The sequence below is a fragment of the Pithys albifrons genome, chromosome 5 (genome assembly GCF_047495875.1).
Source record: "Pithys albifrons albifrons isolate INPA30051 chromosome 5, PitAlb_v1, whole genome shotgun sequence".
In the NCBI taxonomy this organism is placed as follows: Eukaryota; Metazoa; Chordata; class Aves; order Passeriformes; family Thamnophilidae; genus Pithys; species Pithys albifrons.
This window is the reverse complement of record NC_092462.1, coordinates 67371397-67386447: the sequence shown is the minus strand read 5'-3', so window position 1 is coordinate 67386447 and position 15051 is coordinate 67371397. Positions and strand designations below refer to the sequence as shown.

The 15051-nt window shown below is 37.8% G+C and overlaps 1 protein-coding gene across 1 annotated transcript in view; it reads right to left on the bottom strand.

Moving 5' to 3' along the window:
- Positions 1-15051, bottom strand: part of POLN (DNA polymerase nu) — a 95469-nt gene that overhangs the window by 66079 nt on the left and 14339 nt on the right. Inside the window, exons 7-14 of the mRNA XM_071556953.1 lie at positions 12812-12880; positions 11358-11418; positions 11093-11157; positions 10223-10306; positions 9722-9811; positions 6575-6631; positions 5703-5756; positions 5418-5483 (exon numbers count right to left, since the gene is read on the bottom strand). Of these exons, the coding sequence (XP_071413054.1) occupies positions 5418-5483; positions 5703-5756; positions 6575-6631; positions 9722-9811; positions 10223-10306; positions 11093-11157; positions 11358-11418; positions 12812-12880 (546 nt within the window). The remainder of the gene's footprint in view (positions 1-5417; positions 5484-5702; positions 5757-6574; positions 6632-9721; positions 9812-10222; positions 10307-11092; positions 11158-11357; positions 11419-12811; positions 12881-15051) is intronic.

Sequence of the window (15051 nt, the reverse complement as noted above, 5' to 3'; positions counted from 1 at the left end):
AACACTGTAAATACAATTTCTTTAAATGCTAAAGCCTTCACTAAGAGACACTTTGAAAAAAATAAGTCAAGAAAAGAGACTGCAAAAATATCAAAACTCTACTCATAAAATGACACTATTTTAGTGCTATTAGTGTAGTCATAATCACCATATAACTCAAGAGTACTGGAATAAATAGATAGAAAAGAAACACAGCATAAAAAACATGTTCTGGATGCAAGAGATGCTTAGAGAACACTGGCCAACCTCGACAAACAGGATGTGAACTCTGGCTTTCTCTAACAGCACATGAACTCATCTGAGTGGCAGTGGTTTGTACTGACTAAATTGCTTTGATTCAATGGCCCAAGAAAACAGCGACATTCTCATGTCATGTGACATATCATAAGACAATCCACCATTATTTTAGTGAAGTCCATATCAGAGCATGCTTACCTAAAACTTATTTTTTAGCCTACATGACATTATAGATGACTTTTGACAAGATGTTTTATATGAATATGTCTGATATGTCATTGTATTCAGTCATATCCAATAAACATACTTAAAAAATAATAATTGAAAACACACTCTAAACTTAATCCAAATGCAAGACCCATACTGTCCATCCCTTTAAAGTAAGCATTTCTTTCAAAAATTATATTCCTAATAGTACAGTTGCAAAAGCAGACAAGTCATTGGTTTGTTTCTAGGAGGAATTAAAAAAATATACAATCACATCCCTGCTCCCAGAATTCGTGTCTGGCTCTTCACACTGCATCAGCTCTGCCAAAGTTCCTAAAAGGAAGGAAAGGGACAGGGGAAAACCAGGACACTGCAAATTTGTCCATCACTATTGAAACACCTTGTAGAACATCCTGTTTCTGTGGAATCCAATTGTGACTGCAGACTTCAAACTTTCAGAGAGAGTGTTTGTAGTATCAGAGATCAGCCTGTAGCCTTAATGAGGCCTTGGACAAAATGCCTGAAATGTGAGAGCTGCCACAATAGCTCTGGTAGCACAATTCAGTCAGTGCACCCTGCTAGGACTGTGCATGAGGGTAATGCTTAGGATGTAAAACCTACTGGGATAGGGCCATGAGAGGGAGACAAACAGGCAGCATCTCATCCACACTGCCCAAAACAGATCTCAATATTTTGCCAGAACTCCATTTCCATGTCATCTCAGAGAGAACTGGTCCATTCACTCCAAAAACCAGACCACAAGGGAAGTAGCACAGACATAGTAGGGATAACCACAATTACTGGTTTGCTAAGTTAATTGACACAACAGAGTATTTTTGATGGCAATTGCTCAGAGGTGTCTCTACTTCTGGGGATTGTCTCTCCCATTAGAATGAAAACCAGCTGGGTAATCCATTATTCATATTCCAAACACTATTTGCAACACACATTTTCTAATAAATCAGAATGCAATTCTCTATCACGCATTCCCCACCAGAAAAATCTTACTTATATCTGTTGAAGAGTCTGAAACACAGTCAGTATTTCAGGTTCTTTATGATCTTTCTTTAAGCTTGTTAACATTCAATACATCCTAATTAGTTTCCCTTTCAAATTACACTCCTGCTTTCCAAATTAAAGGCTAACATGTTTCTCTGACTGACAGGTTAAATTATTTTATTTCATTGCCTTTTTGGACAACCTGTAAAAGCATTTTTCCTGGGGAGAAATAGGAAAGCTTTTTTATTTTTTTCCCCTTGCTCCCAGAAGGTAAAAAATTTTATTTATCTCCAGCATAACTTTCTGTTACAAAAAGGAAGGAAATGCCCCCTGAAGCCCACCACTTAATGCTTTTTAGTTTAATGATACAAACATATTCTGAAGTAGAGAGGCATAAACTCATTAGCAGCATTTCAATTCTCTCTGCTGCAGAAGCCTGGAGGAAAGAAACCTTAACACAGAATATCTGATTTTACCACTGAAGTTTACATCTTAAACCAAATTATAGCATCCAATTTTATGCAATCTTTATATGTCAAATTATTATTTCTCTCTGTTCATTCTGAAAGGGGCTTGATCTTAATTTGCTTTATGTTTTTCCACTTCTGTCTTGATTTATTTTTCCTTTAAAACATGAGAAGCTAGAAAGAGGTATTTCAACGTGGGTTTGCAGAACATAAACAAGCTTTTATGAATGTCATAAATATATTTAATAGGAAAGTTATCTATGAGCAATATAATAACAGAGTATCCTACTGTAGACAAGACTAATATATTTATACAAAAATTAATTTAGAATAACATTAAAAATAAACCTAATTAAATTCCCCTAATAATCATAAGCAACCCATCACAGAGTGGCAAAAACAACTAGCCTATGGTTATATACAAAATTATTTGACTGAAGAATTTTAGGGTTTATATTTATTTTTAGGTTTCAGAAACTCAGATTCTCATGGAGTGGCAAATAGAGATCTACAAGGCCATAGCAGGAGACTCCACTATCAAATGTGTCTGGGCTTAACAATGTGCTACAGTAACACCTTGTTATTTGTGAAAAACACTTTAATTATACAGCACACGTTGTAGAAGAAACCGCATTAAAAAAATGGAGTGCACAGTTAAAGTAAAATAGATGAATACATGGAGGAGCACAGAAGATAAAGTTCTGCTAAGAAACCCCCTCTAAGTCGCTACAACACAAAAGTCATAAAAATTCATGTGAATAAAGTTAACTACTGAGAAAAACCCACATAAAGCCAAAAATATACTTCATCCATACATCAGATGTGGATCTGTCTGAAAGATCACAGTAGAATTTATCTGAAAAAGAAATCCTGCTCTCTACCTAATGCCTAGTCATTTCCCCTTAAGCCTGTAAGTAAATCTTTCCTGGACTCCATTAAACTCTTTAAAGGAAAGAGGACAGATAGATCCATTACCTTGACAAATGATAAAGAAACCTTTGTTTGGAACCCCATCTCTCACAACCACTGCAGCAAATGGTATGTTTTTTCCATTTGAATTCTCACTGTGTCTGATTCACACTTATCTTTTGCTTTAATCACTTCTCAAAGCATTATAAAACAGTTTAAAATAAACTACCTCAGCAAATATTCAGCTAAAATTTGACATATCATAGTAAGTGCAAAAATATCTTCAATATTTATGATTTCTGGCAAGAATCTTCCCAATCCTTTAGCACTTAGCAAAGTGACTGGGCACTGCAGTATATCTTCTATATCAATAAATGATTCAGAGACAGATGGTATAAGTTCCATAAACATTTCAAACAAAATAAGCCATGCCAATGTTTTTCCTTAAAAGGAAAAGCCAGCCTTAGGCAACCCTGGATGCTAACTTTAGCAGCATTATTTTGGAGAAAAACAACTCTTAAGAAAAATAGATTTCATATCGTTTTTACCATGACGGGCCAAAGGTCACTTTGTGTTGTGTGTGGTTGTTCAAGACAGCTGTCTGTTCAGCTCTGACTTGGAAATGCCTGTGCATCACATCACAGAGTTCAGCAAACTGTGACCTTCATGATCATCTTTTCCATTCTCTCCCATCACTTTCTCCTATCTGGGTGCACGAGATGCAAGAGCAGCAGTAACACTTCTTCATTCAGTTGTTAATTCAGAATCCTAAACACTGTTTTTTACTCAGCAAAAAGCACAAGCACTTCCTATAAATTGTTTGATGACAAATTGTACGGAAATATGTACCATGAGGGTAGGAAGATATAAATGAAATCTGAACTGTGAAGGCAAGTGAAAGAAGAGCTAAGGAAATCATGAGTATGGTGAGGGTGAGAACCTCCCAGACAGGTTTCTGCAGGAACTCCAAAGTCACCATTCCAGGCAGGGCTTTCCAGGAGCTACAAGAGCCCACCCATGCAAAGTGGTCACAACATAACTAACATGTTCAACTTCTCTGCTCTTACACAGAGCCGTGGAAGACTCTGGCCTTTCTCTCAAAACTGCAGAAAGCTCCTGATGCCATTTGTACCCATGGAGCTAAGACTGGGACCTGCACAGATGTAGGTACAGAAAAATGAAAGGTGAGCAATTCAGATCTATATAGACCCTATGAGAACTGAAGCACTACCAGCTAAGAAAAAACAAGGTCACAGCTGCTGCTGAGTGGTAGGGAGGAAATCACTCCCCAGGACTTCACACAGTACTTTCCCACTGGACTCTGGAGATGTTCCTGAAACAGTCAAGATGATTTCACCAAAACACTGGACTTGTAAGATATGGATTATAACCAATTAGGATTTGTAGTGTGATGGTGTGAGATTCAATTTAGCCAACAGAACGTAGCCTTAACCCTATATAAACCGTTTGCAGTGTGTAATAAATGGCATTTGCTTAATCACACTGGTCTGTGCATGGTGTCCTTTTTCCTCTGCTTAAATATTGTTTACTTTACACAGACAGATAAGCAGTACCCAAACCTGCATGGATAAGAATGGACAATGCTTTTGGGCAAGTTAAAAGGACAAAGGCCTCATGGATTCCCTCCAGCCTTCATGAACCGAGTCTCATCTCTGCATCTATTCTCCTTCTCTCAGAGGGCCAGAGGCCAGGTCTTTGCTAAGAAAGGCCATGGATAAACCAAACAGAAAATTCCCCAGGCAGGCAGTCACTATGTTTCCTCTTGTTGCCCCACCTGAACCTTGACTCCCTGAAGATCTGCAGCCCTGTCTCCTCCCACACCAGGTCTTGCACTCCCATCCATGCAGCCACATGCTGGGACAGAGGGGGAAAGCAAAGACCCTGACAGTCTGTACAGCCAAAGGTCAGTTTGCTTCCAAACTCTAGAAGAAACAGTATCATCGAATGCATTCAAATATGCCCTTTGGGGGGAAAAATAAAAAAAAAGAAAGGGGAAAAAAAAGAAAGGGGAAAAAAAGAAAACCCGAGCTTGCAGTACTCCAGAAAGCCAAATAAAACACATTTCAGGCACAAGCACGTTCATGGAGATCATCATAACCAGAGAGGAAGCACAAAGAGCCCAAGTGTCACAGCAATACACATAAGCAAGACCCCCAGAGCTGCCACCTTAGCCCTCTATTGCTATGAGGCCTGAAGCCAAATTCCAGAAGAAAAGAGCTTCCTTCTTTTCTGTAATGCCCACCTTCCAGGGCTCACTGATCCTTTACATGTGTCTCATGAACACCAGGAATTCTTTACAAAGAAATACTCAGTGGAAATCCAGAGGGTACATACATGGCTTACCCCTCTACTTCAGGTTAATTCTGATACACAGATAACAGAAAGAATTCCTAAGAACAAATGTTCTAGAGTAAAACACTCATTTGATAAGCTTTTTCTGTCCACCATTTAGACAATACAGCAACTGCTAGAGTTGCAGGAAAACAAACATTTCCAATGTTTAAAATATTACATATTTTATATAATATTAATTTTTCATTTCAATCAAAATGTAAATCTTCCAGTAGCCTCACTTACAGGATGTTTGGCTGAAAGTCTGCCAGTCACAGTTCCCGTCTGATTCCATGTAGAGGAAATAAATCCCTGTAATCAAGTACAGTAAAAAAATTTTAAAAAGGAAAATTATGAAGACACACAGCTAAATTTTATTCAAGTCTCAGTAATAAAAATTCATTGCAATCACAACCATAAAATCAAAAAGAAACACTTTATAATTTTCCATTTATAAAAGTTCCTAAACTGTAAACACTGCAATCATTTAACATTCCTTCAGATTTTACAAGCTACTTTACATATTTCTACCTTTCTCATGCACATTCGTAGTCCATCCACGTAAGTTGATTTCATCTTATGAACCTAAAATACATAAAATTTAAAATAAATGCTTGCCTATAAAAATAAGAATTTTCAAATTAAAGATCTTACTTTCCAGATCCATGTGAACTGGTTTTGTAGACCATTTTTTTAAAATGACAGTTTTATCTTAGTAAATAATGGCTTTAGACTCTCTAATAGTTTAACTTATTGGCATAAGTTAGGTAAGTGCTCAGTTAACCCAAAGCCAGGACTTTGCATAGACTAGGAAATGAACTATTGGAATTTGTTATTTTACATCTTATGTTCCCAGGTCCAAAAACTACACAAGAAAGCCACATACACAAAAAACCCCAAAGCAAAACAAAAAGTAAAACCAAACAAAATCGCCACATTATTGTTTGGGGTTTTTTTGGAATCTCAGGCACTGAAAACCCAAACAATAAGTGTGAGAGAGCGGATTAACTAGGTTGGTTTGGACTTTCAGGAGGCCTGTGACTCAAAAATTCCCCATAACAAGTTATCTCCTTCATTTCATGCAAAGTATTTCTTAATAAATAAATATGTTAAAAATAAATGTTTTACCCTAAGAGTGTGTTTTATAGCACTAGCCAAATTTAACATTGCAGTTTTCCAACTATTTTTGCAACAAAGTTGTTTGCTAGCGATAATCTAATACAGTGCAAACCAGAAGTATAGACATATAAAATATAAAAACTTTTAAGAATACTGACTTCAAATTAATATTCAAATGAACTCACATTAAAGCCAACTTATTTATTTATTTAGCTACAACTAAGTTCTCTTTCTTGCTAACTGTGCTTCAATTCAACAACATTGTGTGAAAAATATCAGCTCACCTGACGGTATTCTAAAATTATCTTCGGCAAAGGATGAAGATCTTGCAACTTATTTAGCTGGTAAATTAAGAATGTGAATTACTGGTATACTTCTCTGTTAGGTTTATTACTAAACAACCCTTAACAGCACACATTTTGGAGCAAGAAATTTCCTTGACAAGCTGAATGAACTAAACACTGGCTAAAGAATGATGTCCTTCAAGCAATCCCACCCCAAACCCAAGAAAGTTTTTAATCCTTCCTACCTTCATTAGGAAGGCTGGAGATGACTCCTTCCCATTTCATTTCCCTTCCTATCCCAGACTGGGACAAAAAGACATGCAGGCATAAAATTTTTTCCACAGCTTTTAAAGCTCTGGGATATGATGTGTGTGTTGCTTATAGTTCCTTGCTTATTTTTTGTGCTATACACCATCAAAGTGAGAGAGAGCATGATAAACCTATACAAAATTACACATTTATACACACATACAGATTTATACACATACAATCCAACAGAAGAATTTCTCCTGTTCATCCCCAAATAAAAGCTCCAGGAAAACTTGAAGAGAAATTGAAATTGTTAAATACAAAAGCAATAAAATAAAATGTATTTTTGATTACTTTGACGGGAAACTGCAAAAAAATTCTGTTAAGAAAAAGAATGACATTACTAAAATAGAGACTGAATATTTTTAAGTACAACAAAAAATATCTGGAACTTCAATAGTCCAGGATGAATAATAGATGCAACTGTACTAGAATGCACATTTAAAAGAAAATGGTTTTTTACTTGCCAGGAGGGAGAGCCAACATATTGAGTAGTTCCAGCATTTATCTACTGGAAGGTTATGGCCTACGTTTAAATAAAGAAGTCTCAGCAGTTATTGGAAACATAGTACTGGACTAGTACAAGTATTGTTATGATTACAACAACAAATCTTATGTTCCAATAAAAAGATGTCATGCATTCTATTTCACTGTTCCCTCCCATCTCCCAAGGTTCTCTGTCATTCTCCAAAATTATGTATTTGATCTATGAAATCTTCTTCTTGAGTGGCGTGTGGGTTTTATGGTTATACTGTTGAGATTACCTGAGATCATATATGGTAGCTCAGACACTTGGCTGAGAAGTGGAATTTCCTCCTTTAGAAACAAATGTTGCCCTTCTGCCTTCCTCAGAGATGTTCATTCTCAGCAATGAGTTGTGCACTTTGACTCCTATGTAAACTAGAGCAGTACAATTGTGGCTCCAAATCAGAACAGGTGCAGTTGCACAGAGGCTTCATCTCTTCTAAGAAGGAATTCCATTGCTATTATTATCTTAGCAAAATTATCTTTTATTGATCTGGACAAGGACTCTCAGTCAGTTTGCAGACGAGACCAAACTGGATGGAAGTGTTGCTGGAGGTCAGGAAGGCTCTGCAGAGGGGTCTGAACAGGCTTGATCAATGGGTGGAGGCCAATTGTATGAGGTTCAAAAAGGCCAAGTCCTGGGTCCTGCCCTTGAAATATAACCCAGGCAGCATTACAGGCTGGGGCTGAGTGACTGGAAATCTGCCCAGTGGGAAAGGACCTGGGGCTGCTGATTGACAGTGACTGAACATGAGCCAGAGAATGCCCAGGTGGCCAAGAAGGCCAATGGCACCCGTCCTGTATCAGCAATAGTGTGACCAGCAGGACCAGGGCAGGGATTGTCTCCCTGTACTCAGCACTACTGAGGCCACACCTTGAATCCTGTGTTCAGTTTTCACTCCCCGTGACAAGCAGGACATTAAGATGCTGGAGTGTGTCCAGAGAAGGACAACAAAGCTGGGAAAGGGTCTGGAGCACAAGTCTGGTAAGAAACAGCTGAAGGAGCTGAGGATGTTTAGCCTGGAGTAAAAGAGGCTCAGGGGAGACCTTATCGATCTCTACAGCTCCCTGACAGGAGGTTGTAGCCAGCTGGAGCTCAGCCCCTTCTCCCAAGAAACAAGAGGAAGGACAAGAGGAAATGGCCTCAAGTTGCAGCAGGGGAAGTTTAGATTGAATATTAGAAAAAATTCTTCACCAAAAGGGTTTTCAAGCACTGGAACAGGGAAGTGATAGTGTCACCATCCCTGGAAGATTTAAAAGATTATGTAGATGGGCCACTTGGGGTCATGGTTTAGCAGCAGACTTGGAAGTGTTTGGATAACAGTTGGACTCAATGATCTGAAAGGTCATTGCCAACCTAAACAATTCTAGAAGAAAGAGGCATCCACTTGCCTGAAGTTACCAAGAAGTCTGCAATTTGGTCCTGACTTAATTTTTAGATAAATGTTTTTGACAGATTTCTGCACTTGTGTAGGATCATCCATGAATTTTCAGCATTGCTGAAAATTATCTGCTCCAGCAAAAGAAAGAAGTGAAGAAGCTTCATATGAACCATAATTTTTACACTGAATCTAAAGATATATTTGACTTGTTCTATGGGTGTATCAAAGTATGTAAGCTGTTTGCTCATTACTGCTGTAAGGGAACAAGAGCATATCAAGATCCTGCAGCTCTGACTCCAAATGCAACCGTTCTTACTGAAGGCAAACCTCTCCACAGAGGGAACAACAGAAACATTAGATCAGGAAAATTCATGCACATGAGTAAAACACTGGACCATACAAAGAAAGCTGTAACTTTCAGTTCAAACCACAGGTATCAAGTAACTTACTCATGAATTTCTGTAGGAATTAAAGGTCCACAAAGAGATGACAACAAGGTTTTAGCCCAAATCTCCTGATGTCAAAGAGTAAGTCTGGGTTGCAATTTCCTTCACCAGCAGATTTTATATTAAAGTTCTTTTCTTTGACCCGTGGTCTGTGTCACTCAGTCAGTCAATCATTCTGAGAGACTAAAACCTGACCAGTAAGAAAATCTCCCTTCTTTGAAAAAGATGGTTATACAGGCATGCTGGTATCAAAATTTTTAACCCTGGTTTATAGCTGAAGTTTAGCTTCAGTATCTAGTGTGTTTTTCCCCATCACAGAGTGCAACTTCCTCTTCTGGCATAAGTAATTGAAGCATAATGACTACAGTACAAAAAATGAATCGAGATTGTTAGGAAAACTTTAGATAAATCACAGTTTCACTGGAATATAACTTGGAAGCTTTGCTAAATCATGCAGCTGGCTTTAAAACCCCTCCCCGTCTCACCACAGCTTCTGAGGTGGATACGAGTTGTTGTATTTCAGTTCTGTGAAGTTTCTCACACAGTGTATGCAGCTTTAACTTATCAAATAGTACCTACAATAAGAAAAACACAGAAATGCTTCAGTGTTTCAAGTGCTGAAATAGAACGGAAAATTATTTGGTGCTTGAACTTTAGTCTAGAAAATATGATTCATGATAATTAGAGCATACTGTAGCAAAGAGAACTAACACAAAACTGAAAAGACCAGATCTTTATTTTTGAGCTATTGAAGCACTAATGTAATGCATTTACTAAAAACAAATGCCTAATTCAAATGCAGATTATCCAAGACTCAGATTTATGAAAAAATGCATGTCCCTCATTACAATCAAAAAAGAAGATAATTAATACAGAAGAAAAGAATTTGGAAGTTGTAAGGAAATATATGTTTTGCAACTCTTCTGTATCAATAACAATTTACAGAACGTGCACCTTACATAATAATAGTAGTAGTACAAAATTACCTCTCGGAGTTGGTAACTGCTGGTCAACAGGAATCGTTCTCCAGCAACTTGATGAGCTTCCTGCTCAAGCTCTTTGAGCCGCAACTATAAATTAGTACATCAGAATATTCTGTTTACATTACTATTTTCTTCAATACCTGCTAATTCTTAGGTCAATGAGTATAGGAGACTTCTATTTAAAAGTGCAGTACTTGATATTGTGCAATCATAGCTGGCTATCAATGTTTGGTTTAGTAGATTGTTTATGTACTCTTTATATTCCTTCATGATCTGGTAAAAGGATTTACTGTAGTAAAAAGTACCAACATAAGTGGGGAAAAAGAATTTAGGTTACTGAAGACTACAGAGATCTATGAGAAACAGCATTATGCAAATTATTCTGATAAATTAGTAATATGTGCAACCACTATGATTATCTAGTCAGATTTTATGCTACAAAATGGGAATCTCTTGTAGCTGTTTTTATCAAAGAGCAGGGAAGTTGTAAGGAATGTATTGTTTATGAAGAGAGGGAGGAAAATCTATCATTTCTCAGGAACATGGTTACTGAAAACCAGGTTCAGAAAGAGTCATTACCATTTTTACTCTACAAACACTTAAACCAAAAGGACTTGTATATTTTGAAAAGCAATCTCAGTTCTGGGGCAAGGCTAATGAAGCAAATGTCTCATCTTTCTCACCAAAATAAATAGGGACATATTCTAAAATGTAAATATTATTAGTTATATTTATAATAATAAAAATACTAAAACCCCCAGACTGTTAGATTAAATATGACAAAGGTTCCTTCTCTTTTCAACCTTATCCTCAGTAAAAGCACCAAGATGATGCTATACAATTTCAAAAAGAAAAAATAAATTCAAAATTTACCCCCAGAATCTCTGATGTTTTTTTCAGTTCCTGTTTGTTCACATATATTTTGTGTGTTTCCATCACTGTAAATACAATTATAGATTAAGAACATTTATAATTGACAATTTAATCTTACATGCTTCTTAGAAATGGAATCTCAAACTCACACAGCTGTTAGAAGGCTAAGATAACATTTTGTATTCTGAGGTATTGCATTCTACTTGAGCATAGTCAGCAGCTGTGAAAATAGTGAAGATTCATATTTTGAACTGAACTTTCATACCTGCCAGAATTTTGATAAGTGGAAGCTCTAATGTGCAAAATAAGTTCCACAAACCTTGAGCCTGTAAAGTAAGTTATAAATACATTGTTCAGTACCAGCTAATTTTGATTATTGTCATTAGGTTAATCTATTTTCCAGTGAGCATTATTTCATTTTCTGTATATTCCTTTTTTATATGACAACACTGTGGTATGAAATACTACTTAGTGCAAATTACAGTATCTAAATGTGGTATCACTTCTTTCTGTGGGGAATAGTAATATATTTTGCAATAGTAATTGTTTTGTGCAGGAATGCTAATAAAGAAATAAAAAAAGAAAATCCTTTTTCCAAACTGTTTATTTTTAGAGCAAGCTTCATTATAATAGGACACACAGTTATCACTTTTTATTTATTCACTTGAACAATTAAGCAACCCTTCATAATTCATAACTGTTTTCATTAGGAAGAAAATAAGAGATGATAGGGTTATGTACCCAAATTAGTTACAGAGAACAGGAAGTCTGTTTTCTCTCTAAGCACTGAGCAAGACTCATCTAAAAACTCCCCTTGTAGGCTGGATCTCAGTGTTTGTGCATCCCTGGTGTTTCCCTGCTGCCTTCCCTCACAGCCTGTGCATTGTACTGCTGGGCCACTTGAACATCCAGATTAACATGGCTCCATCAACTCATGGTCTGAGCCCTACGTTTGCTCCCATCAGCTTCCAAGAAAATCCCTAGGGAGCTTTGATGTACCTTCCACCTGAGCATATCCCTGAATTCTGACACTTTTCCAGGCAAAAAACAAACACACATGACAAAATCCTAACTGAAAACCTTCAGAAATGCATTTGGAACTGCAATAAGGAGTAAAACAGAACGAAACAGTTCACTTGGAAGGTACCTACAATGACCATCCAGTCCCACTGCCTGATCAGTTCAGGGCTGACTAAAATTTAAAGCATTTTATTAATGGCACTGTCCAACTGCCTCTCAAACACTGGCAGGCCTGGGGCACTGACCACCTTGCTGGGAAGCCTGTTCAGTGTTTGACCAGTGTTTGCTTAACACAGTCCAAAGCACAAGATATGCTGAGAGTGTTTGTACCAAGGGAAACATAGGAAGAAACAGCTATATTATGTTCTACCTCTGGTAATGCTTTTTAGACTTTAACATACAGATTTAAAATATCAAAAGAAAAGTCACAATATTCTGAACCTTTCCTGTTCTCAGAATCTTCATTTAGATATTCGGTCAACTGTTGCAGATAAAAAGTTTCTTCTAAAGATTGAGACTAAAAATTGAGACTTTTCTCCTTCTAGAAAAAAATGACAAATTCAATGGGCAGTTTATTTTAAATGTTGAAGTATTCTATTTAACTAGATTCTAATCTGAATGTGAAATATATCGTTAACTCTCTTTAATTCCTGATAACACTTCCAAGTTATTTCTGAGCAGCTTCTTTTTATGTCTTACCTTTAAGTCACGAGCAAGGTCCACCATTACATTATAAAGCTTCTCCAAATTAACACCTAAATTTTGATACTGATATAAATAAATAAAAAATAAATCAACATTTTTAATCCTAAAATAAAAATATTTAGAGTACTATCTATTTTAAAAGGTGTTAAATTGTAAAAATACGTTTCTCTTGTTTTTCTGTATGTTTCCTATTACATTAACATTTTAGAAATGTTTGTGGACCTCTGACAAAACCCAATTTATGGACACAGAATTACAGATTATGAACATTCCAGATTTTACCTCTTCCTTCATGAGCATTTTGCAAAGACTGAGTGTGGAGCAATAGTATCAAACTGTCTTTGATACTGAAGTCAGAGTTCTATTACTGTTTGTAAAATGAGGAAAAATTCCTTGCAGTTTTCTTTCTCAAATAAAAACTACCACTTTTCTGTGCCAGAACTGTTCACTTCCTCCCCTTCTGTTCCAGAGGTGTTCTGCACGTGCCACCTCTGTCAGTTGGCTACGATCCCATTTTGAAATGCATACAGACACTGAGAATATGATTGCTAGTCCAAGAACATGATCACTAAAAATACACTTAATTAAACCTATTAAATTTTGTTTAACAGGCTAAACCACTAAAATTAAACAATAAACCGCTGCTTTTCATTGCTAAATTCCTGTGATCACTGACGGGAATGTGAAAAATTCTGCAGCCTGTGTCTTCAATGATGGCTGAAAAATCAAAATCATGTAATAAATTTACCTGCAAGCCATTAAGTGAAAAACTGGGCCAAAAGCCATAGGACCTAGGGCAGCATTCCAAAAGACTAAAGGTATGCTCTTGCCTGTCCATATACTCTTTCCAAAGAATCACATACTTGTCCATGTTGTAGGCAGAAAATAGGTTACATGAAATTAAGTAATACATGTTACGGTAGTTTTTAGGGTTTTATGTAAAATTGTGACATTTGAGTTATTTATGGGAGACATCTATGACTTACAAGTTATGTTTCATGAGAGAACTATCCAAGTTTTATTTACCACAGGGACATTTTCCTACTACATAACATAAACCAAAGGGGTCCCAGCATTGTCATTCAGAACACACTTAGGCCTTGTTTTTATCTTGAAATGACCATCTGACTCAGGATAACAGGTGATAAAACTAAACAGGTTGCTGAAAAGCCAATGCTTTTTAGTAGGAATCTGGTCCCAGTTAAGGCCCAGCAGCAGCAGACAGTCAAAACAGGGGTCGTGAATTACACTGACAGCACCTGCAGGTTCCCCATCTGCTCAAGGCTACTGCCTATAAAACTTCAGCATTGTTTGTGCTGCTCATTTGTGAACAGACAATGTGGACACACAAGACTGAGGAACAGCAGGCCCTACAAGGTAGAATGCTGATAGCTCTGAAAAAAACCCCTCTAGATCCACTGGTGGTGATCCTTGTTCTGGTATTGGGTTTGCAAGGTCAGGTTTTGGTAGTGAGGGGGCTACAGGGGTGGCTTCTGTGAGAAGCTACCAGAAGCTTTCCCCATGTCCAGCAGAGCCAATGCCAGCTGGCTCCAGGATGGACACACTGCTGGCCAAGGCCAAGGCCATCAGGAACAATAGTAAGGCCTCTGGGATCACACATTTTAGAGGGAGAGAAAAAAAAGCTGTTGTGCAGATGAAAATTGCAGCCAGAGAAGAGCACAGTGAGAACATAAGAACAACAAATGTCGACACAAAGGCCAGAGGAGAAGGAGGGGCAGGAGGTGCTCCGGGTGCTGGAGCTGAAGTTCCCCTGCAGCCTGTGGTGCCAACCATGGTGAGGCAGCTGTGCCTCTGCAGCCCATGGAGCACCCCAGGGGTGCAGAGATTCACTGGGAGCAGGGTCCTGGCAAGGACCTTCTGACCGATGGAGAAACTGGAACAGGTTTTCCTGGTAAGAATTGTGGCCATGGGGGGACCCATGCTGGAGCAGCCTGTGCCTGAAGGACTGCACCCCATATAAAAGTAACTCATGTGGCAGCAGTTTGCAAAGAACTGTTGTCATGGGATGCACTTGTGCTGGAGAAGTTTGTGCAGGACTGCCTGCCATGGGAGGGACCTCATGGGAAGCAGGGAAAGGACTCCTCTGAGTTGCAGCAGAAACAACCTGTGATGAACTGACCATAAAGCCAGCTCCCACCTCCCTGCACCACTGAGAGTGAGGAGGAGGTAGAACTTGGGGAAGAAGGAGTAGGGGAAAGGGTTGCTAAGATTTA